This window comes from Coptis chinensis, chromosome 2 (assembly GCF_015680905.1).
Source record: "Coptis chinensis isolate HL-2020 chromosome 2, ASM1568090v1, whole genome shotgun sequence".
NCBI classification, from domain to species: Eukaryota; Viridiplantae; Streptophyta; class Magnoliopsida; order Ranunculales; family Ranunculaceae; genus Coptis; species Coptis chinensis.
The window spans coordinates 50,463,550-50,487,907 of record NC_141457.1 but is presented as its reverse complement, the minus strand read 5'-3'; the positions used below and the strand labels follow the sequence as shown (position 1 = coordinate 50,487,907).

At 34.5% G+C, this 24,358-nt stretch overlaps 2 protein-coding genes, 1 long non-coding RNA gene and 1 pseudogene across 9 annotated transcripts; 1 reads left to right on the top strand and 3 right to left on the bottom strand.

Annotated features, from left to right (window-relative positions):
* Window positions 1–2,508: 2,508 nt before the first annotated feature.
* Window positions 2,509–9,620, bottom strand: LOC147516423 (folate receptor family protein). 5 transcript variants are annotated; one of them, XM_086589021.1, is made up of 5 exons: window positions 9,463–9,543; window positions 5,734–5,891; window positions 4,473–4,831; window positions 3,307–3,638; window positions 2,509–2,831 (listed from the first exon to the last, which is right to left on the bottom strand). In XM_086589021.1, exons 2-5 carry the CDS (start codon window positions 5,765–5,767, stop codon window positions 2,705–2,707), a joined length of 852 nt encoding a protein of 283 aa, XP_086445147.1. In that variant the 5' UTR covers window positions 5,768–5,891; window positions 9,463–9,543; the 3' UTR covers window positions 2,509–2,704. The 5 variants fall into 5 exon arrangements, with proteins under 5 accessions (XP_086445147.1, XP_086445150.1, XP_086445148.1 ...); XM_086589024.1 differs by lacking the exon at window positions 5,734–5,891 and adding an exon at window positions 9,100–9,181 and having other exon boundaries at window positions 3,323–3,638; window positions 9,463–9,541; XM_086589022.1 differs by lacking the exon at window positions 5,734–5,891 and adding an exon at window positions 9,100–9,181 and having other exon boundaries at window positions 9,463–9,522.
* A 913-nt stretch (window positions 9,621–10,533) lies between these two features.
* On the bottom strand, window positions 10,534–15,218 carry LOC147516421 (mediator of RNA polymerase II transcription subunit 28-like). 3 transcript variants are annotated; one of them, XM_086589018.1, is made up of 4 exons: window positions 15,159–15,218; window positions 14,766–14,930; window positions 11,373–11,509; window positions 10,534–11,257 (listed from the first exon to the last, which is right to left on the bottom strand). In XM_086589018.1, exons 2-4 carry the CDS (start codon window positions 14,905–14,907, stop codon window positions 11,123–11,125), a joined length of 414 nt encoding a protein of 137 aa, XP_086445144.1. In that variant the 5' UTR covers window positions 14,908–14,930; window positions 15,159–15,218; the 3' UTR covers window positions 10,534–11,122. The 3 variants fall into 3 exon arrangements, with proteins under 3 accessions (XP_086445144.1, XP_086445142.1, XP_086445143.1); XM_086589016.1 differs by lacking the exon at window positions 15,159–15,218 and having other exon boundaries at window positions 14,766–15,078; XM_086589017.1 differs by lacking the exon at window positions 15,159–15,218 and having other exon boundaries at window positions 11,373–11,485; window positions 14,766–15,050.
* Window positions 11,505–14,632, top strand: LOC147516422 (uncharacterized). The gene is made up of 2 exons (XR_015211024.1): window positions 11,505–12,628; window positions 14,005–14,632. It is a non-coding gene; the product is annotated as an uncharacterized LOC147516422 (long non-coding RNA).
* A 7,582-nt stretch (window positions 15,219–22,800) lies between the features above and the next one.
* Window positions 22,801–23,493, bottom strand: LOC147516420 (agamous-like MADS-box protein AGL80 pseudogene; annotated as a pseudogene).
* Window positions 23,494–24,358: the final 865 nt, after the last annotated feature.

Below are 24,358 nucleotides of genomic sequence, written 5' to 3'. Positions count from 1 at the left end.
GGTGGGGGTCTGCCTAACCCTAGCTTACTTCTTGAAAAAAAAAACAATTGCAGCCGTGTAACCAAACAAACTCAGAGTAATCCTATTAGTTGCACATTGCACGCCCCCTTAATTGTGCTACTTTAATCTTTTCTTTATATGTTAAGACGTACATTTAATAGTGCTACTTTATTTTTTTTTCTTTGCCATGTTCCGTAGTGATGACAAGAATGCATTCAAGACTTAGAGCAAGGATAAGTTAAGGTGAGAATGGAATGTTTATAAGTGAGATAGCTAGCTTAGCCAAATTTAGATTTTCTTGACATCTAAGTAGTATTTTAACAAAAATGAAGATAGTACATGCTTTAAGTGTCCTATTAGTTATGAAATTTATAACTTTATGGAATATACATATTAACTAAAATAATCACCGAGCTAGGTTATTGAAGTTCACACCATAAGAGTACAAGGTAGAATCTTCTCTAAGCTGATAGCAGCTTCCATTAAGGTGATTGATATATTTACTATACAGATGATACAAATTATACATAATTGGTTGTGATACAAAAGCTTAGTGGGTGTTTGGTTCTCATTTTTTCAAAAAATCATTTTTTCTTAAAAAATATTTTTATGAAAAAGTATTTATTCTAAAAACAGTTTTTCAATAAACATGTTTGGTTGTGATTTTTTTTAAAAGCTATTTTATCAAAACAGATTTCGCACTATGTTTCTCGATATATTTTGGCATATCGTGGCATAAATCACTAAAGTCTAAAACATCCGGAGAGTTCATTTGTCTTTAGCACCCAAAGTGTTTCATTCAAAGAAAAATAGTTTTTTTAACTTGAAAAACAAATTTTACCTAATTATCATAAAACAAGTTTTTGGGATCAAAAAATGTTTTTTGGATGAAAAACTATTTTTTTTTTAAATAGAAACCAAACACATTTATTTTTTCAAAAAATATTTTTTCACTAATAAACACTTTTTGGCAATAAATAAATAGGATCCAAACACCCCCTTAGACTAGAATGAAAAGTGGCATTAAATCTTTTAGGATGGAGCATCTCCATATGCTGGAAGAATTTATTGTGCTGCTACGCCATACTCATGTTAGTATAAGTGAATTACTAGATTAGTTGTTAACCATTATATTTGCTAATTTATATGCTTTTGTATATGATCAGTAGATGGCTTGATAAATAATCGATATGCATGTTACATTAATCTTCAAGACTGTTTGAGTATTGATTTTGGCATTTGGATGTTTAGGTACTTCTCTTTTGTGTATGTTTGAGGCTTTTTTTTAAATGGTTGAACTCATTCAGAACGGTATTCATCCTGATAACATTCTACTGTTACATAGTTATGAAGGAAAATGTCCATTGTGGCCTTTTCTTAGTCAAGACCATGATTGCTGACGTTGGAAAATTTTGCAACATGTTGAATTTTATCATTTTTTCGTGCTTAAAGTGGAAAAAGAGTATATGATACAAAACGAATCCATTTGTAGATGCCAATCTAAAGCAAAGAGGCGCATCCATAAATCATAGAGACAACTAGAATCGAACAACGTAGATGAAGGTAAAATAATGGGATACAAAGCTGACGGTTGATAAGAGTTGCAAGTTGAAGATTTTAAATTCGTTAAAAGAAGAATTCCTGCATCAAACATTTTTTGTCAATTGTTGCTATAGTAGGGTATCATGGTGGATAACATGGTGACCTTTGTGTTGATGTAAGCGGACCAAATTTGTGTTGATATTATTATTATGGAAAAATTGGGTTAGACTTCAAACAATATTAATGTACTTTTTTTTTTTTTTGTGCAATATTAATGTACTTTGTTCAGATAGAAAACGACAAGTTGTTTTTCATTTGCTTCATTAAAAGTACTTTTTTCTATTAATTTCCATATGCGATTTTTTTTAGATTTTTAAAATTACATTACTATTAAGGAAATTGATGCTTCAAAGCTAATTTTCTGTTCGTTTTGTTCTTACATCATTAGTTTTATGGAAGAAGTGCATGGAATTAGCTAATTTTCATTTTTTAACTCTTTTCATATAGCCTATATAACAATTAAGTTCTTATAATTTGATTAGACTCTGTAAATTGGAAAGTTATCATGTTTTCTAGCTATTTTCATTAGGAGGGTTACAGGTTGTTCAATAAATCAATTTTATTATAATTCAAATTTAATAAAAAAACACAAAAAATTTGGCACCCGTTTGTTTAACGGTACCAAATCTTGTAGTTCATTCCATAGAGACTAATATCAACGATAAAGTAATGTCTCCATAATTTAGACAAACAATATCAATCATTATTAATTGGCTAGAACTTACTTGTAATCATGGATATATACTCATACTCTTTGCAGTTTAGTGCTCTTATAAAATCTGGATATTTGGCATTTCAAAGAACTCTAAAACTGATAAAAGACAGTTGTTGGTTTCCCTTCCCCTTAACTTTCTTTTATTTTGCTGGATCAAATAGTTTTTTCATAACAGAGGACAGGTATAGGTGGATCACCAACAAATCGATTTTAAATTAATACCTAAATATTATTGGGGACATCTAAATAGAAACACAACATCTTCCAAAGCAAAGCCTCGCTGTCCACCAACTCTTATAAAGTAATAATAATTAGACATTAACAAAATATGTACAAGAACGGATAACTTAACCAAAAAAAAATCCATTTTGACATACAAAGAGGATTTTATCTTCCAACTCCTCTCCTATTTGCTTGAGTAAGAGAAGACTGCTTGTTCATATAGACTTCCACTCTCTTTGCGGTTCGTAGAACAGCCACTTGCTTCTGTCGTCGGTTGTTGCTCTTCCTTTTGCTGCACACATCAGAAAAGATAAAAATAGTAAATCAAAAAGCCCCAACCCACAATGACATTTAAATACTGAATGCATATAATTTAGGGTTAACTAGCATTCCCCAATCCCCAATATGGGAAATTAGGGTCTCCCCCCTAAACACATGGTCAACTTGGATTGACCGTTTACTTTCAAGTCAAGCAATTGAAAATGACACAAATGCCCTCATTTTTTTCAAAAAGAAAATATTCAATTTTACTTAGGTGGGGATAGTTGTGATATTTTCAGCTATTTCCGTGTGTTTGGGGGGGGGGGGAGACCCTAATTTCCCATCTAGTGGGGGGAATCCTAATTGGGTCATCTAGTGGGGGGTAATACTAGTTAACCCTATAATTTATCATGAGTTAATATAAGTATAACTTATGACCACATATGAGGAACAGTTGAGACTTGAAACTAGTAAACTCAGATCTCAAATTGTTATTATTGGTCTACCTCATGAAGAAAAGACCTGATGTAAGCACCAGCCCTCCGACGGCCCATAAGACTGTTTCACTGAAGGGCATTTCCTTAACCCACTGCTCAAAATCTTCAAACAATCCCAAATTAGTTTCCTGAGTCACCCTGGATTGTGAACTCTTCCAAGAATCAGCAATTGAATCTAGACTAGCTTTTCCACCATAGCATGATGGTTCTTCCATGCCTGGATGGCTAAACTCAGATGATTTTACAGAGAAACCTGCGTGGCTGCAGAGCTCAGTACCATTAGAGACCCATTCAGAAGCTCTGCCACAAACGAAATCACTTACTCCACAAGGCGACAGTACCTGACGACCAAAGAGTCATAATCAGAAACTCATAGATGTCAAGGAGTAAAATGTAGCTACAACTCAAGTAGATAATATCTAACAAGATTAATGGTATTTGACCAACTCCGAGACATAGGGAAGTGGAAAAGCACAAAGCATAACAAACGTAGTTAATCTTGTGGCGGGCACCTATCCAAAAGCTCAGGTTCTAGAGCTACTGACTTCAACGCGGGATTAAAGCAGTTGTCCCTGAATGATCATAGTGTTGTCAAGTGTGAGTGCCTACAGTTTGCATGACCAGCAACCCTGCTAAGGAGGGTTGTTCTGACCTATGTTTTGACATAAATTATTGTTGCATCTCTCTACAAGCTCGGGCTTTTACAGTGACTGGTCTTAGACAAAAAAAATCAGTAGGACTAAAATAGACATTTTAAGTCAATTTTCAGAGGTGGAAATCAAGGAGTAGCAAGTGAAAGCTATTATGCTACAACCATATGCTCGATAAGTATAGCTGTGCCCAGGGGGAGACTCATGATTTTGATCCAGGGGGTCACCTGATTGGCCCACTGCAACTAATTGATAATTATAACCCTTTCTGCAACAGATTTTGTAATTTTTAAATGCTTAATAATGGGAGCCGGGAGGAAAGAGCTAGCAATTAGGCTAATTAGGGTTAGCTAATTAGCTGACCAAACCTCTCTTGCTCTAGTTCTAAGTTCTAAGCATTGTCAATTTGTTAAAAACATGCACCTTAACATATTAAGAACAGTGTAAGGTTCACAAGTTCACTATCCTTATCCTCAATGGAAGAATATGTTTCATATTATTGATATACTATGACTATCCATTTACCTGTGTCTTTGCGTCCATGGAGAAGTATGCATTAGAGCAAGAACTGAATATCTTATCACAAAATGATGAGCATACAAGAGGTGGTCCAGGTCGAACACCAACAACCGGATCACATATGGAACACTCCAATAATTCCCATAATTGCAAGCATTCTTGGTTGGCTTCTCCCACCGAGGCCAGCCTTCGAATAGATAACAAAACTTGATGTGTCTGAGTTACATCACAGCATGTTTTCTTGCGGAACAGTCTACAGAGTGTCAGATCTTTTGGCCCTTTGTTTACTTTCCTTGGAGGTTTCCCTTCGGATGAGAATGGTGGAAAGCGGCCACCAGGCGAAACGCAGACTCCATTTGTTTTTCCTGAACACAACAAAATCAAAGAGCTTTTAGCGATTCTCTTCATATCCACAAAAGACTTTTCTTTCAAAAACGAAAAAAGCTGCAATATTAGCTGCAACTGTCACGCCTGGACATAAGTGCTCAAAAAACATACAACACACTCAAGATTGATTGCACAAAAGCAAGCAAGTACAGGCAATGATATCAAGTAGGCTATCCAAGCTTGCACGAATCGAAGGCCACCATGACCAATGGCCTTCAATCTTGGATCCGAGCTGGACCTGATCTTCAGAATGAACTCCAACTTCATTCTTCTGGAGTGATAATTCTCTTAAGAAATTAGTTTTTAATCTCAGTCTCAAAATAGATTATTCTTTCTGTTTTCCCTGCAGTTACAGCTGTATATAGTTACAATCTAAGCACTGTCTTGGAGCACTGGATCTTCTACTGATCAAAGCCTAAAATACTCTGAAATTGGCAAAGAAACGAAGCTCAAATGTGAGTATGTGACTGCTTATATCTGTTAACAAGTAATCTTGAAATTTGGATTAATAAGATTTGGTAGATGGCTTAATTCCATAAACTCTTCTAAACTGGCGGATTTGTGCATTCATGACCACAATACTCCATTAAAACGGCAAAAAAGTAACTAGCAGAATGCCTGGGCAACCCATAATGAGGACAGCATTCAATGTTTATAATCTAAAGAACGAATAAAGTTACCTATTACATGCACTTATCTAAGTATCTTTAAAGACGGTTGATCTATTGCTTCATCACCAGGTCAGTGAGTGGGTCATGCTTTGATACAATGATCACTACGGTAGCCAAAGGATACTATTGGGGTGGGTTTAACATCTCATAGTGCCCTCTTTAGCTTTAATAGGTATTATGGGAACAACTACATCAAGACATTAATGTACCTATGATGGCCCTTTCTGTTTCTCTTTTTTTCATAAGAAAAGAAATTCATTGATGTCATAAAAGGATAGTCCTATCTCCATTTACTTACTACCCTAGCAAGGTACTATCCACCAAAGCCAAGGGTATCATCTTTTCAGAGTGCCTCCTTTGTACCAATCTGCAGGGGAGAAGACAATAAGCACCAAATTGAGTTAAGAAATACCAGAACCCTTCATGAAATTACAATGGCAGAAATCTTTAAGTAGAGGATCCACCATGGCCCAAGTTCCAAAATAACAAAAGTACTTTAGCCCAGTAATCCAGATTAGATCAAGTGTTTCCTCCTTGAATCTGCAGATTCTACTATTTATATCCTTGGGCCTTTGCTAACCAAGGCCCAAAATATCGATATCGATGAGTATATCGGTGTACCCAAAAACCGATATATATATCGGATATATCGGATATTTCGGATATATCTTTTTTTTTTGGTAACCAGTCCAAACTATTTAAAATATCGGAAATATCGGAAATATATTGGAAATATCGGATTTATATTTTAAAATGGTCAAAAAGTCAACCGATATATATCGATTATATCGGAAATATCGATTATATCGGCAATATAAAGTTTCATATCGGAAATTCCGATATATATCGGAAAAAAAGAGTTCTATATTCGGTGGATATATATCGGAAATATCGATATCGGTGTACCAAAATACCGATATATATCGGCGATATATCGGATATATCGGCGATATTTTGGTCCATGCTGCTAACAACCCAGAGTAAGATTTCAAAGTGGATAGTAACCCTACATCAAAATTTCCACTAAGTTACATTGACACTAATACATGTGTCCATGTCCAACACGGATATGAAGTGTCTAACATGGTGAAATATAAAAAACTGAGGTATATCACAAACAATGTGGGTCCGTGACGTGTATCTGACACGGAATATTTTTTAAATATGGGATGTCCATGTAACATTCCATAATCTTGGATTCTCCTCTCCAAAGGTGTTTCCCACTTCATGAATTTCTTGAAGGTCATCTCCTTGTCTTTAATATTTCGATGCAAGGTGATATCCCAATTCCCAAGAAACCAACTCTCCATGTCCTACCAAATAGTCGGAAATATTAGCTTCTTTGGTGCGACAAGCATCATTGAGTGGAGAATTCCCAAACCAAATGTCATCCTAAAACTTTATTGATCTTCTATTCCTGAATTGTATGATTCCTCTCAAAAGTTGATGCTTTGATCAGAAACCCTCCCCTCCATAAGTTCTTCCTACAAGTTTTGTGCCCCACCCATCATTTGGAAAGCCATATTTAAGATGTCCGTTAACCTTCCTCTTAAAAGAAAAAACATCTAAGGAGATGTTGATGGAGAAAGAGACAAACTTTAAAAATTCATCGCACGTGACCCTATTTCAATAAGTCTAAAATGTAATACTACACTGTTTTGGGTATAGCTTCTTTTAACATCCTCTCTAATCTCTTCTCAATACAAGAGATTGTGACAATGGTGTTGCATGTAGTGTTGGTTACTGTTGGTTTCAAACTGATCCATCAGTCAACTTCAGCCTAACAAAATGCTAGCAGTAAAAGGCACACGTAACCATTATACTAAAGCATCATTCCAGAAGCCGCTTGGGTGTTCTAGGATCATCTACTCCTAAGCAAACTTAGGCAATCGTATATGGCCCAGCTCACCTTGGCGCAAGCAAAGGACCAAGGTGCCAGATGATAAACCTGGCAAAATTCACTTAAACTCCATTCTTTTTGTTCACTTCCTCAATTTCTCTAATACAAACATCTCCCCAAACCATTTCCTACCCTTTTACGCCGTACAAAAAATTTCTGAATGAGATTTAAAGAGATAGAAGTTTTCTACGAATTCAAGCAATATTGTTTGCGTTAACTCCGTTAAGGGAGTTTATCATCTATCTTACACCCTTTATTGGAATTTTTTCTTGAGGTGCTGCTGTACCCATAGTACTGCCAGGGAGGACAGTTAGATAAGGACATAAGGTTAATGCCATCAAAAAACCCTGGCTTGAAGTGGCCAAGTGTATGGTGCCAACACCCTGCGTGTAGTGACCGAAGATGACCAAGCTCCAAGTAGTTCTAACCGTCTCCCACTTAGAGATTAGAATTTAGTAGAATGCATTGAAGAACTTGGTGCATTCAATCCTTCGTTCTTCAAGATAGATACATTTTGAAGTTGAGCATCACTTCAAATTTAAAATGTCAATGACTTGTCACTATCTAATTCTCAAATCTACTACTTAGCATTCTATTTGTGTTTATGTCAATCTTGGGACAATTAATAACTGATGGATTAAAGGATAAACGGAAACTTATAACCACTTTTTAGTTAGATTTATCAGTTAAGTTATTAATTTGGCACACAAATCAAATATACTTTGCTTGCACGCCAAGAACTAAAAGGAAAGACAAACAAAAAATTATAAATTATCTAAGTCACATTGACACGGACGGGAGTGTTTCAATCCGTCACGGATACACAGCGTATGGCACAACAAAATATAAAAAATTGAGGTATATCACATACAATGTGTCTGACGACAGGGACAAGTGGAAACGTATCCGACATGGATTAATTTCAAAATATGATGTGCCAATGTAACATAGTAAATTATTAATGGCAAGAGGAATGTTCAAGGCACTCGTCCTAGTGCCAAGCTATCGCATGTGACTGCATTAGTAAATGATGGTTAATTGGGTATCATGGATCAACTTCCATTTGCACATTTGCAGTTGTTAACATGAAATATATTAAAACGAATAATGAAATGCCCGAAATATTACCCATGAAAAATGACGAATTTCAAATGCACCACTTTGCCATAAAGGCAGAGTAACCCAAGATCCTAACAACTTAAAAAATTTCAATTTTTTTTGTTTTTTTTATTTTCCTTTTTATCCTCACAATCACTCTCAATCTTTGTTCAAAATAAAAAGTAACCTTATTCCACGGAAAATTGTTCAATTTCAAATGTGAAAAAGGCCCTCCTCTCAGGCTCGCCTCAAGCCTCATAGATGCAAAGCGCCTTAAGGCTAAAATGCGTTTTTTTAAACCACGAATACTTGAACAATCACTTTGCAAGCCTTTAACAGTCTCTCCATGTGCCTTCAACACCCCACTCCATGCACTTTAGTGTGCCTTTCTCATGGAACTCCAAGCAAAACATAGAAATATTAACACAAATATATATATATATATATATATATATATATATATATATATATATATATATATATATATATTTTTTTTTTTTTTTTTGTTTTGGATAAATTGGCATCTTCCTGCTATAAGCTTTCAAACCTGAATTTGTTGTGTATAATTTCCACTCACCGTTCTGCTCCATGTGCCTCACTGGGATTTTCAACACACTCACATGCCTTAGTAGCCTTGCATATTCCCTTCCTCAATAAACCTGTTCCACCTTTCAAATATATTTGGAACTCCAATATGAACAATTTTCTCAAACTTATAATTACATATCTAATTTATTTATTCAACATGGGTTTTCTTCTCACTATTAAAATCTAATAATTACCATTATCACGTCACTTAAAAATAAACACGTGCCCCAGTAGTAATTTTGCACACAAGAGACGAATCCAATACCCATTAACCATCAATTTTTAAATTGCGAAATTAAAACAGCAACCGTGGCACTTATAAAAATAAAAGTAGAGAGAGAGGGGGAATTACCAGTTGAGGTGGAGATTAGAAGGTTGAAGAAGAGCAGCAAGATGAAAATTCCATAACCCATTCTTGCATTCTCTCAGCAAAACTATGGAGCAACTCGGAAGATGTGTTGTATTTGTATTCGGGTAATAGTTGTACGGTACCACCCCGCTAAAAGACAGATTTCCACCCAAGTGTTGTAGTTCACTTTGTAAAAACTGCATACCCATTCGTGCACGATATACGCCGAGATTTTGGTTGGAGTTGCTGATATTTTGGATGGGGCATTGCAGAGATTTCGTACTTGGCAAAGTGAAAAAGACTTCCAAATGGACTTCCCAGTACAGTTGCACACAGTGTTCTAAAAAACGCTAGGCGGTAGTCGGAGATTGGGAGGCTAGCTAGTGCCAGGCTACAGAAAAGCTTTAGATCTTTTAGGCAATTTGAAGGTTTTTTTTTTCCTAATATATATAGTAATATACACATATATACTACAAGAAATAAAGAAAATCATTTACCATAATTCAAAAAATAAACACAAACAAAAATACTTATTACAAAAATGTGTAATAGTTGAAGAATATTGACTTCATATAAAAACATACTCTTTGTTACAGTGACATAATTTACATTAGACTTAAGTATTTTAAACTCATTTAAATCTTAAGCCTACACGGGCCTTTATTTTTTGACATTTAAAAAAAAAAAAAAAAAAAACTTGACTGGACCGCCCAGACCCGCCTAGTCGGTTCACCGATTTTTTAAACGACTAGGGCCTAGGCGAGTCGGTTGGGCACCGCCTAGCGCCTAGAGACCGCCTAGGCGGCCGCCTAGACCGATTTTTAGAACAGTGGTTGCACATATGCATTTGTCACCGCCACTGAAATGTTGCATTGGCAGCATCAGTGCCATTAAACTAGATGTTGTGGTGGTACTGGACGATACGCTTGCATGGGTCATTTTTGTTTCGGAGATTTCTGTTGAGCTAAAAACAACTCCAATGCATGGCAACGAGAAAGAAGAACCCCAAACAAGTTACTATAGCAATCACCTAAGCATTGCACAATTTTGAATGAAGGAAAAGAAAAAGAAAGGAACCACTACAAATCAACTTCCTCTTCATTGCGTATCTTACAATGGCTGCTACATTTTTTTTTGAAGGGCCAAATATTTAGCTAACACAGTAACACTATAAACACATCATTGTATGCTCTCAGCCTTTTCTTTCCAGGAAACTCGTAACAAGTATCCAAAATCGATTATGCCTTCAGACTCTTTTATTGTGTGATCTCATTTTTTCGAAATGCTAAAGACTACATAATGCAATTTGAAGTGGTAAATATTTAAGTCGCATTTGAGTCAACAAATTAAGGTTCCTGGAATATCATCGGCAATTTCGTAAAGACAAAATAAAGAAGTGAAATTATGAGTAGATTGTAGAGAGAGCCCGAGAGAACAAGGAACTGATATCCACATTCTTTCAACAGTAAGGAATTCATGGAAAGCAATACTCATTTTGAAAAAGGGTATCTCTGTTCTGTTCTTCTGTAGATGGGTTGTAGAAAGCAATACTCATTTTCCTTACAAGGAGTAGATGGGTTCTTCTGTTCTTTTTGCTGCTTGTTTTCTCCTCCTCGTCTTTCTCATTTTCGAGAAATTTTGATTTGTTTAACCAAAGACAACTTTAAACCCTCTCCAACTCCGTAACATGTTTATCTAGCTGTTCTTTCAACTCCGTTCTCCAACCTTGAATTAATTTTTCATGCCTCTTGATCAGCTCACTCTTAGTCTTCAACTCTTCTTCCATAGCTGAGATCTCCTAAGAAAATTCAATAAAAAACGTCTTAAGTTACTCTGTAAGAGAAAAGGATGGTCCAACCAGAAAAATGTTGCTGCTTCCTACAAAACGATTGCATTCATTTGACTTGGATTACCTTTCGGAGTGTCTCGGCCTCGCTTGGATTCTCTTCTTGTTGCAAACCAATAAAATACAGTTGAAGCTTTTTAGCAGCTTCCATGAATTCTCTTGCGTGCCTTTCTACATCAACTGGAAGCAAAAAGATCACTATACCTAGCAATACATCTTTCTCTTACTGTAAAGGCAGAGGCATATTATGATGAACAAAAAAGACAGATAAACTAAACAATGGAGAGGAAACACACTTTTTTTCTGGGGGGGGGGGGGTTTAAGATAGGGGATAGTTAAGTTAAGTACTAAGTACTCGGGTTGGGACTCTCGCCCTAGAGGTAAAAGTTTTTCAAGGAGTATCAAGTGCATCTTTGAGAATAGAGGAACATCATACTCGTCTACGTTGTGTTAATTATACTTTTATCTAAGCACAAATCGCCACACACAAACTTCTTCTTCCAACTAGTGGATAAGAGACAGCTGAGCCATCTCTTTCAATTCGAATTGAACTTATATCTACCTAAAATGCTTTTCTAATGAGCCTACCCATTTCTTGTTATAAACTTGGTATACCCGGGACTCCTGATATTCTTATATCTCAGGTCTCATACAATTTTTAACCACAGTTATCTATCCTAATAGATGAAGCGAACTCCTGTTCGCGACCGCTTTTGGTTCAACGAGTTTGGATAAAAATTATTTGACTTACTAAATAGTAGTAAATTCAAAGGCAGATCTGTTATTTAGCAAATTTGTTATGTCTGAAAAGGTGTATCTCTCTTCCCCATTAATTTCTTCTAAACAGCACACCCTACTTCCGCCCTTTGTAGCCGTTTTCCGGATTTTGTTGAAGTGAAAAATAATCGCAACTAATAAAACTCATTGTATTAAGCAATTCGTTGTGCCCATTTTCTTAACCGTTTCCAATATCCAATAGTCACACTGTTTCACTCCAAAAAATAAAAGGAAAAACCAATGTTCGTCTCCCTTATCCTCACTCACTAATCTCTATTTCACTCCATGTGGTTAATTTCCCTATAGTTTCTTTCTACAAACTATTCTCTTAAATCAAAACTCTGTTCCTGGGTTCTTTATATCTACTCTTTGTGAGTCAAACTTATCAGGCCATGGAAGAGTCAATATTAAAAATTTCTTCTTCTTTCTTTGGCTTTGTTAAAGACTCAATTTTGTAGTAGTATAACTTGCGGGCACCTTCTGTCACTGAGAAGAATAACTTCATTCAAAGGACTTCAAGGACGCAACATTTCTAATGATTTAATGGTATTATTTTATTTTCCTATCCATGGCTTCTCTAGTCATGCCTTCATTTTCTTAATGTCAATTTGAGCTTTTATTTCAATTTTTATAGTTCAGATGTTTTAGTTCAATCAAATGAATATAATGAAAATATATATCTAATTCAGGGAATTGGATTTAAATTGGAAATCCTTTATCTCCTGGGTCTAAGTCATTTATTTCAGCTTTTCATGCGCAGTTCCGTTTCTTTGGATTTGTAAAGGATGCCCTTATACCTTGATGGACTACAACGCTTACTAATTTATTGTATTCTCTATTATCACAATTGATTCAGTGACTAGATAAAGAATTATACTAGATCCCATAATCCCTTTGGATGATCATGGTTGAAAATCATCCATGCTCATCCACATCCATGTTCTTCCAACATGTATCCATGTTCTATTATGGTTGAGAATCTTCAATTCTACTGTGATTGGAATTTCAAAAAACTCACATTTGAGAACGAGCTTCTCAAACAAACCAATCCTCAATTCATTAAATCATTCGATAACGAACTCAATTTGGTATGTTTCATTTTTCTTATATAATAGAATATCACAATAAATGCCATGTCAAAAATACTAAAGTCGGCAATTAATTTACCGAATTGTGTTACTACCTTCCCATGTCATTTTATTTCTTTATTTATTTTCATTGTTTCATATTTTCTTTTATGGTCAACTCCATGTTTATAGAAAAGTAACATTGACAGAGGCACAAATAGATTGGATAAAACAGACTGGTTTGCCTCCCAATATTTTTTTACCAACACGATTGGGCACGGTCTGTCAAACAAATTCCTTAACAATAATTTCTGTTCTGTTTCTCAAGAAAAGTATTCATGAATATTTGGAATTCAGTCTTACATAATAGGGATTAGCCCATAGAGTTGGTTATTATGATGTACAATCCTTTAGAATTATACTATTCGGTTCAGAGAACATATTATACTTTGTCTATTGACTTCTTATATCTCTTCATCCTACTCGACATGGGATATTCGATGATGTATTTTCCATCATCATCGGACAAGACCGCATAGTCGTTTAAATCATTAGGTTCACAGAGAACTGAATACCCTATTTAATTTTAAAATTTCTGCGGGTTGGTCGCTTACTATATCGGTTCTCATTATTTTCCCCAATCTCATTTCATGCTATATCTACTTAATAACTCAGTTTGGAACTTGCATGAGCACACTTTGTGTCAATGTAAATATATATTGCATCACTAAGTAAACGGCTTCACTAAGTAAACGGCCGCCTAAGTTAGCAATGAACATGCTTTGATTTTATACCATAATAGTTTGGACAACTTTTATGTAATGTTAATACTTTGAAAGATGACAATTCTCGCAGGTTCGTTGACCAACCAATCGTGATGAAATGGTGTTTGGCACAGATAACAATATTTTGAGTGCGAACAAAGAAAGCTTCTACATCCTAGAGCACATATTTGCAAGGCATATGTGTGGACAATTTAGGTTCAAAAGAAGTACTTCTACATGTGACTGGGCAAATGATTGCACTAGGGATGAAAATTTTGTGCGTGCACCAAGAAAAGTTTTTCATCCCATACCACTTTTCCACATGCAAAACCAACCAAACGCCAAGCACCAAGGATTGAAGACTAAACAAGAATTAGCATGCTATATGTGCATATGAGCAAGAGCCTAAATCCAGAAGAAGTACTTCAATATGCGACGAGGCTAAGGAACACACTAGGGGTGCTAAATCTGAAGACTAGGCATATCACTAAACATCCAAATGTACAAACGCACATGGACAGTAGCACATACGAAGTTTTCATGCTAAAGTTCAAGATAGCCCTGCAGGTCTTCATTGTGTGACTCGTGCCGTTTTTATATATTTATGTAATATCACATTAAAATTGGAAGTTTTGGCTTTCAGTTTTGCTTACGTAATTACATTTTATTCGTTTTACATGTAATTACTTATGGTTTATTAAACCCTAATCTTCTTAGAATTGTTTCTAGAACTCTTACAGTATCTTTTTAAAAACCAAGTAGCCATAAAAAGAGCGGAAGCACATTCAAATCCGGTATACTACAATGAATTGAACCATAAGGACAATGTTATGTAAAAGTAGATACACTTACTTTGGTGAGTAGGATGAGGAGAACGATCGATAGCTTGGAGCTCTCGAGCTGGCAAGCAAGGAAGAAGAGCAGCTTCTAATGCAGCGACACATTCAGTCATGTCTTGTTTCTGTTGTGGCGGTGGGACCTGCTGATCCTCCATCTCGTTTATAGCCTCTGTGAGTTCTAATTCACACTCAATTAAACAGATAAAACCAGCATTAATTAATTTCCACCTCATTCTCAAAATAAACAATAATTTGGATTAAAAAACAAAATTCTAACTAGGTTTGTAATTTAATTGTAAAAACCTGTTGTAAACAAACTAAACGTAACAAATGAAGACCTGTAATTGTAATTAACTTGATCAGGTAACAAGGCATTATTCTAAGGTTTAAGTATGTGATGACGTACCTTGTTCGAGAAGCTTTTTGAGGATTTAAAATGAGAAGACCCTCTTCTCTTAGGCTGTGTGTTCGGTTCACTTGAGAAAACAGAAAAATGGAAAACACGGTCAAAATCAGTGAATTCAACTCCCCTTTAAAATAAATCTTGGTTAACCATCCCAGTGCCAAGGTCTCTTTGTATTTAGCATCAAATCTTGGTGTCAAATACCTTTTTTTTTTTTCGATAACCTTGGTGTCAAATACTCAAATACATTAGAATATTTAGTTTAATAGGTCACTCATGAAATTGCATTGGGCACCCAAAAAAAAATATTACAAGTTTGTGTTGAGCACTCTCCAACTTATCAAGGTAAACCTATTGCCAACCCTTTTGGCCCTTCACATTACATTGAATACTCAAGTTTCTCATTTACTCTTTACTATTTTCATACTCCATCAAAACTCAATTAAAACTCAAAATGGAACATGAAAATGAAGAAGAAGCATTTGAGGTAATATAATGTTTGAGGTGCAACAACAAATTAAAGAAAATGAGAATAAATATTGAAGGTGAAGAAGTTGCAATGGAAAGTGAAGAAGTGGCAATAAATGTTGATGGTAAAGAAGTTGTAATTGAAAATGAAAAAGTAACAATGGAAAATAATTTAAGTAATTTGAAATTGAAATATCATCTAATTTGAAATGGAAATATATATTTAATTAAAAAAAAAAAAAATTAAGTCATTGAAAGTCCAAAATTACAATTGTATTGAGACCCAAATGACCTTATCATATCGTTAGGATGCACTTCCAATCAACGCCATGAGGTCGTTTAAGTATATAGCGGAGCGGTTTAGGTATGTCATTTGAGCCTAAAGTCTCGGGTATTTATGATGGACGCGCGACATGGCCAGGGTCGTTTAGGTATATAATAGAGTAATCTGAGGATGTCGTTTGAGCCCAAAGTCTCAGATGACATGGCCAGGTCGTTTGGGTATATGATAGAGCGATTTGAGGACGTCGTTTGAGCCCAAAGTCTCGGCTTGAGCGACACTAGACCATCGTTTGGTAAATTGGTCCATAAATGCGCTATGGTGATGATCTCCATGGTAGAAAGCTTAAATTGAGAATATATATATATATATATATATATATATATATATATATATATATATATATATATATATATATATATATATATATATCACAATGAGTTTACGAACATCTATACTAGCTAGAGGCGTTTAAGTTTGTGCACTCAATTCATTTATTCTCAGATGAAAGCGCATAACTATGTATTATGAGATTTGTGTTAGTTTAAACTATGCTTCTAATTAAACTTTTGAACTTAGACTTAGATTTTGGAATTATGTTTCTAATTGATGTTGGGAGACATTTGGACTTGGACTTGGACATTTGAAGACATTTGGGTTGTAATAATTTTTCATATCTTAGACTACTTTGTTATTTTGTAACTGTGTTAAATTGTTAGTGCTCGTTCTTAATTCTAACCAATATGTTTATGATTGGTTTGTATCTTAGGCTACGTATGTTTGTTAGTATAGTAGATAGTTTAGTACTTAGTATTTTGTATGAATTTATGACAGGTTTATACCGTGTAACATGAAATTTACAGGGTAGACTATGTTGGAAGTTTTTGTGGCTATGCATGTATGTATGTTTGTTAGTTTATGACGTGTATGAATTTATGATAGGTTTATGAAGTGTAATGTGAAATTTACAAGGGAGACTATGTCAAAAAAATTTGAGCGTTTTATTAAATTTATAGTAATAGTTATTTTGAGCCTTCAAATGTTGTAAACTAATTTTCAAAAAGTTTGGAAGTCGGAAAAAAATGGACCTAAGACATCACATGAAAAAAAAAATGACTTGACTACTTAGTAATTTGTATTTTTATTTGTTGGTTAAATTGATTTGCAATTTAATAAAATTCCATTGAATATTTATTTGTTTAAAATTAATTGCTCATGTATTTTTATTTCATGTTTAAATGAATATAAAAGATGAATAAAAAACAGTTTAATTCCAGCAATGTATAATTTCCTGGTGAAAATGAGGACCTTGTAAATTTCGATACATCACCTGGAATTCCAATGATTTCGGAATCATGAACTATGGAATGAAATGATGCACTATGGTCCCATTTTACATACGCTACAACTAAGTTTATCCCATTGAAATCCAAAATAATAATTAGAGCGGAGCTATAGATATGCCAAGTTATGAAATGATGCATGTATCTTCCCTTATCAGCTCCAGCAGTCTATAAACATAGATTACTCATTGAATAAGTCCTTGAATCGAACTTTAGATTGGGTCGAAGTCCGTTCTTGATGAGATCAAGCTAAAGATGAACTTGAGTGAAATTATTAGTGGCATGGGCATTGGGCATTCGACAATGGTGGTTCGTTGATGCAACTCCATCAATATTAAATATGTACAAGGTTGAGACTGTTAGAGACGATGAAAAAAAGGTTGTAACCGGTTTTCTGGTTTCTCTTTTTAGGGGGGGGGGGGGGTGTATTATTATTGGACTTGGTTGTTGGGCTTGGGTTGGAGGCTGCCCAATGCAATTTGGTGGGTGTAGGATACAGGACCCATATTTAATAGTGTAGAGATGGGTCTAAAAAATTCGGTGGTCATGGACACAAAGCCCAATCAAAAACCAAATTCATGGTCATCCAATAAATAAAAACTCAACTAATGTACTACTACGTGCACCTCACTCCAAGGCATAAAAACTCAACTAATGTACTACGTGCACCTCACTCCAAGGCGGATGAGAAATCAATAGGATGCAATAATAGGATGGTGGAGAAGAAGGAAAAGAACAATAAGATGCAATAGGATCGAGAAGAATGATTGCGCAAGAGAATGATAATAGTCTGGAGCAGATTGTGGAATTATAAATGTAAAAATCTAGGCGAGACAAAAAATCAAAGATGATGGGGAAATTGTGAAGTAGGTTTTGTTAATAAAGAGAAAAAAAGATGAGTCAGACATGCATTCATTATAACACTTCTACGTCTCTATATATATTTTTCCTCCTAAGCCAAGAATTCACTTTGCTCACGGTCTAATTAGCCACTTTTTGTTATTTATACCACAGAGCGGTGCAGAACGAGCGGAGGAGACGGCGAGTTGTGAGAGTTGAGGAAGGTTTTGAAGGGACGTCGCACCGATCCAAGGGGAAAAAGATTGATCCGATGGGAGAAGAACAATGAAGAGGGGTTTTTTTTTTTTTTTTTTTTTTTTTTTTTTTTGTAGACAGACATGACTTTTTTGAGGCGATAGACAAGTCTTTTATTTTAACTCATCGCAAGGTCGCTCGCTTTGCTCAATTAACAACTCACGTAAGATAGATAGAGTTGATTGTTACCCAAAGTGAGGATGAATCAATTTTTTGAGCTAAAATAATAAAAATCATGTATTGTTATATGTCAATCATCCTTAGTCTCTCTATTTCAATTTTTAAGCTAATGTATTATATTCTATCGAAGAAAAAAAAAAGGATAGTGTATATATATATATATATATATATGGATCTCGTTTTTTAGGTTGGTTTCCCAAGTTCACAGCTTCTCTTTCAAGTTTTAATTATCGTAATTTCGTAATCGACCAATATAGAACTAGAACTAAAATCGGTATTATTTAGAACTAGAACTACGGGTTCCCCGTGCTTATGGGCCGGTGATGAACAATCAACCCAATTAATTTTTCCCAGAGGCCCAGACCTTTTTCCCAAGAGGCCTAAACCCAACAACCTTTGTTAACTTGTAAGTCTGATCTAGTGTCACCCAGCAACCTTTAGCTAACCATCACACTACTTGAGCTCACTTGAAAGTGCATTCTCACAACTTGTTAAATGCAATAATGTTAGCCGCTGGATGGGACCCTGTGGGCCCCACACTAACCATTTTTATTAGATAGATATATCGATAAGCATCGGTAGAAAGAGGAAGGTTTTGACATTTTGATATCGTCCAAACCAATGAACTAAATTTCCAAAAGTTTCATGAACGTTTTATAATAATATTTTTGTTTTCGTTTATTCCCACCGGAAATTTTTGTATAAATGAACATTTTAATAGTAGTACGTTTTGTTTGCTTCTTCAATACTTTCCGAAAATAACACAAAAATTTCGTAATTAATTAAATCTTTCTTTTTTTGGTCACCCTGGAAACATTCATCGAAGTACAATTTTAGTTAGTTCCTTGGTCCAAAGTTCAAACTATCAAAATCTTTTGAAATCGAAATATGTCTCGCTCTCAATACGTTTTCTTAGCATTGTACCGTTGAGTAATATAATTGACTTTCCGTTCCTTGTCAACTAAGGTTTTCAAGGAATATTTAATTTGTCAGTTACTCAACACATCTTTAAAGTCCAAATTGAGAATCCTTTATGACAAAATACAAATACATGAGTTTCATTTTAGTAAAAACATGGTACAAAAATGTATAATTTAAATCTCATTTAATTCTAACTTACTCGATCATTTAATTTTCTATTATTTCGTAACTTGTGTATTTTTCAATGCAATGGATTGAAGTCCTCTGAAAAGGTGGCCGGATCTGGCAAGTACGTCATAGACGTAAGCCTCAATACTAGGTTTGCTTCTTTGCATGGATTATATTAGGTTTCCACAATGCTAAATTAAATGTACATCTATTCTAAATTAATTGAACTACTATTTTAGTTGTATATATAGCTAGACATTCAACATTTGTGAGGAACTTATATGAGCTCGACAAATAATAAATTATCGAAATATATATAAAAAGAAAAAGAAAGAAGAGACTAGCTTAGCAACTCCATAAACAAGAAAATAAGTATATCAAACTATGGGAAACTCTCTGAGAATTTAGATGTGGTTGTGAGATGGTGATATGTACGTACCAGGAAGTAGAGGAAATAATAGGATAGAAATGAGAACAACGTGAAGGACAAGAATGTAACGAAAAAGTACATACGTCCTTTTCACGTTGAAGGCCACAATAAAAGGTCAATCAATGGAAGATTAGAGTTAAGTATAGTTATAATTTAATTATCAACCTGCAAATCAACTAAACATTAAAAACAAAAGTTATTATCTTTGAATTTTATTTAGGGTTTTGTTAGAGAAATTATAACCAAACAAATCAAAATAAAAAAGAGAAAGAATGGAATGTGCATTTAAATTTCTTTGAGAAAAATTGAGGGTTACATGAACCACTACATGCATTAGATTCTCAAGTAAACTTTATCAAGAGGAGGGAAAAACTATTTACATTCTTGATTCCTATATAAGCTTGCTAAGTAATCAGCGCAACTCTGTTTATTTATCTCTCTCTCTCTCTCTACAAATATTTATCTCGTTTGATATCTTCTAACTTAGATAAAAATTGTTGTCAACGTTTTAAAAAAAATCAAACGACCTAGAAATGTCAAGTTTTTGCAATCATCTTTTGCTAATGTTAAAATTTATCAAACAAGGACCTTTTGTTTCTTAAGTATATTAATTACACCTCTGAAGACCTACTTTGATGCATGGCTTTAAGTTCCTAGTACAACGCACATCTTGGACCACTTGATCCTGTATAGGTTAGTTTGACATGTCCTTCTGAGTTCCTTATTATACCTCCCATACTTGATTTTTGGTCCATCATGGCAATATTAGCATTAAGTTTCACTGTATCATCATTTGATATGTTGTACCCTTGTTTTGGTTATTTTTCTTGTGTACCCCACCATAATGCCCAACTGTCCAGTGGTATCCTTAACTGACAACTCTCCTTGACTGTTGTAAATTTGCTTTGTAGGTAAACCCCCATCCCCCATATAATTTATAACTCTTTTTCTGACAGTTTGCCAAGTTTACCCTTACAATTTTCTAGCTATAATAATTTAAACATGAACAAACGACTAATAACAAATTGAGCATGCCCTGTATGATGGTGGCCTTTGTAATGTTAAGGTAGTACCGTGGTGGTTTCTCTACCCCTGTTAGTTAATAGTCAATTACTAACTACAAACCTACAATCACTTTGTTCAAATCATATCTTAGACAACGTTTTAGTCCTGATAACTTACAATTCTTGGAAGAGGAACGAGTTCAAGTAGTGATCATGTGTACGCTAGTAACACATTTCCTTCACTATTCCTAATCATATATCCCTCTAATATTGCCACATTTAGTTCCACCAGATAATACTCCATCTAGGTTGAGCTTCACCATAACCCTATTTAGGTTTTGTCCATGTTGAAGTAACTGTGACCCAGATTTGGGCAACTAGTCTCCTAACAGGTTGTTATTCTGTCATTTTTTTGTGTAAGTACCAAGCAAGATAATAGTACCTCTTGAAGGTATTCTTGTTATATCTTTAGTATCCTAGGAGTTCGATCTCACCACTTGCCATGCATGGTTGAGAAATTAGAAGTATGTATGAACCTTTGAAAGTTCCTTTTCTCCATAGCTCAAAGTAGCACGTACATATGAAAAAACCTTGATAACGAGATGTGCCTTTTATAAAGAAATGCAATTTTTTTCCTTAATTATATTACCTACATATATGCTATTTTAGTGACTTGGAAAGAGAGAGGATGCAAGCTGGTTTGGAATGTGGGATTATAATGATAAACTAGATCAATGTATAATAAGGTGAGTGATCGACAACATCACTGCACTTAGAAAATTGTCTTTGTGGTGATCTGGTTAAAAAAATATTGGAAAACTAATCTTTTGCATACACAGAAAGTGTGTGCTAGTTTCTAGTTTCCCTTCCTTTCTCTTTATTTGTGTTAAGTTTTGTACCATCCTCCTCTTATTCCGTAAAAGCTTTATGGTATTATTTTTTCTTCTCTCTTGGATCTGAAATGTAGAAAAGAACTAAAAGGTAAAATTAATAAGAGAGAGCGGATCACATACGTACATTTTCCCCACAACCTTTGTAATGGTCAGGATTGCGTAAGTATGTTGTTCAGCTTGGAGCAGTTATTCAAAGATGCAAGAGTTCATATCTATATATGTTTACAAGGTTGTAACTTGCTGATTTTCAGTTGATTTCAATACAAAATGATAATAGTGCATACAAGTTACAACAATGTAATACAACAAAAGAATGAGAGGAATTTTTGATGGTTTCGCAAGAGTTTGTTCATCTCAACATGCATGTTTGACTGGTTTTAGAAACAACCTTATAATGTTCTCCTCCCATGAAAAATCTAAACTTTGCCATGATATGATACTACCAAACAGAAACGTATTCGAAAAATGATAATTCTGAAAAAAAATAAAAAAATAAAAAATAAATAAAATAAATAAAAAGATAAATAGAAATGTTATAAAGTTATGTTGCAAATCTTACTATGATGATTTTTGAAAAAGCATCAAGCATCAAGCAACAAGCAAAAAACAAGAAACATATTATATATCTAATTCACTTTATTGGATAGAAAACACTTAGTTGAGTACTCCTTTATTCACTCATTAGCATTACACCAATGGGATCAAACTTAATACGATGAAAATAAAACATAGATAAAAAAAAACACAAATAACCTAAGACATGAAACTTGAAAGAAGCGGAAGAATTGAAATTCAAGAAAAATCACAATTGACAAACTTAGAAGTACTCATAACAACCATCAAGAACTCCATCAAGAACTATATCAAGGAAAAAATGTATTTGGCCATGGAGCATTGTTTCCATAAGGTAGAGCCATACCATCCCCAAGGTGAATAGGTTGTTGTTCTTGAGGAGGGTTTATGACATCTACATACCATGGTTGCGGCTGCCTATGTAGACCTGCAGCCTCTATCAAATTATTATCCTCTTTACCACCACCTCCGCCTATCTCGTTGTTGGGGATCATTTGTGGAGCCATCGTTCCTCGTAAAGTAACAATTCTCTCTTGAACGGCTTTCACCTTCTCATTGACAACCCACGCTAAATCACTGATTTCCTCTATGCCCACAGCATTTAGTCCTTTCTTACCCGTCATACATTGGCCCATTAATTCTATCATGTCATTTTCATGATTATCCCTCTGCAGTCTCCTTACTTGTTCATTCACTTTGTCAGTTCTTTGCTTGAGGAACCCTTCTTGATTCAGCATTTTCTTGGTTTGCTCAATCGGAGGCATGCTCTTGAACCTCATGACCACACGATGAGCCTCAGACGGAGATGGCCAAAATTCTGGTATTGGATCATAAGGCCCGTAGACAGTTGCACAAGCCTCAACTCCACATAGAGTGCTAAGCTCCATCACCTTCTTCAGCAATCCCTTCTTTCTTTTGTTGAAGGAAATTCTTCTAGCCGAATCATTAACAATCCATCCAAGCTTGACCTTCTTCCTAACCATAGTATGAATAGTGAAAATTGTTGTATGGTCTACTTGTTAGTGATGGTGGTATATATAGAATTTGTTTGGAATGTAGAATTATGAGAAAAGATTCTGTAATAGTACTAGCAAATCTTGTCATTAATAAAACAATATTAGAGGAAGGAGAAGTTAATATCAAATTAATGGTACTTTTTAAATTTCTAAATGTGGTGATTATATTCTTTTACTGATCTGGACACATTTGTATTTTGAAGAAACATATAAGACAACAAAATAAATGCATTAACATTCACAATATTATGCCAGCTAGATGAATGGGGCACAATGTTAATTTTTAGCCTACAATACACTAGCTAGTATCATTTATGTATATAGGTACTAGCGAATCCATGACATAAATTTAATAGAGAAGCTTTTAACAAAAAAGAAGAAGAAGCTAATTAATAAATTTTATCATTTAGTAGAGTAGCACAAGTTTCCCGAGATCAAGCACACATAAACTCGATGAGTGCACACATACAAATCAAATGCTGCTATGTTAGAAGTATTTTTGAAAATAAAAAATAAAAAAATAAAAAAACCGGTTAAGTAAGATAGATTAACAGTAAAGTTTATTTTAGTAAGTATATAATAACATATCTTCTGCACAATGGTGTTAAGTTGCATGAATAAAGTTAATTTAATGTTTGGATCAAAGGACACAGTACATTAAGTAGAGGCTGACAGCATGGTAGCTAGTAATCTATGTAATTGTTGAACCAATGGCAGAAAAGAATTAAGATTGTTTTGCAAATGTAAATTATTAAATCACTACCATTAATTATATGTGTCAGCCGCTTTTTTTTTTTTTTTTTTTTTTTTTTTTGAACTAGTTTTTTTGGTG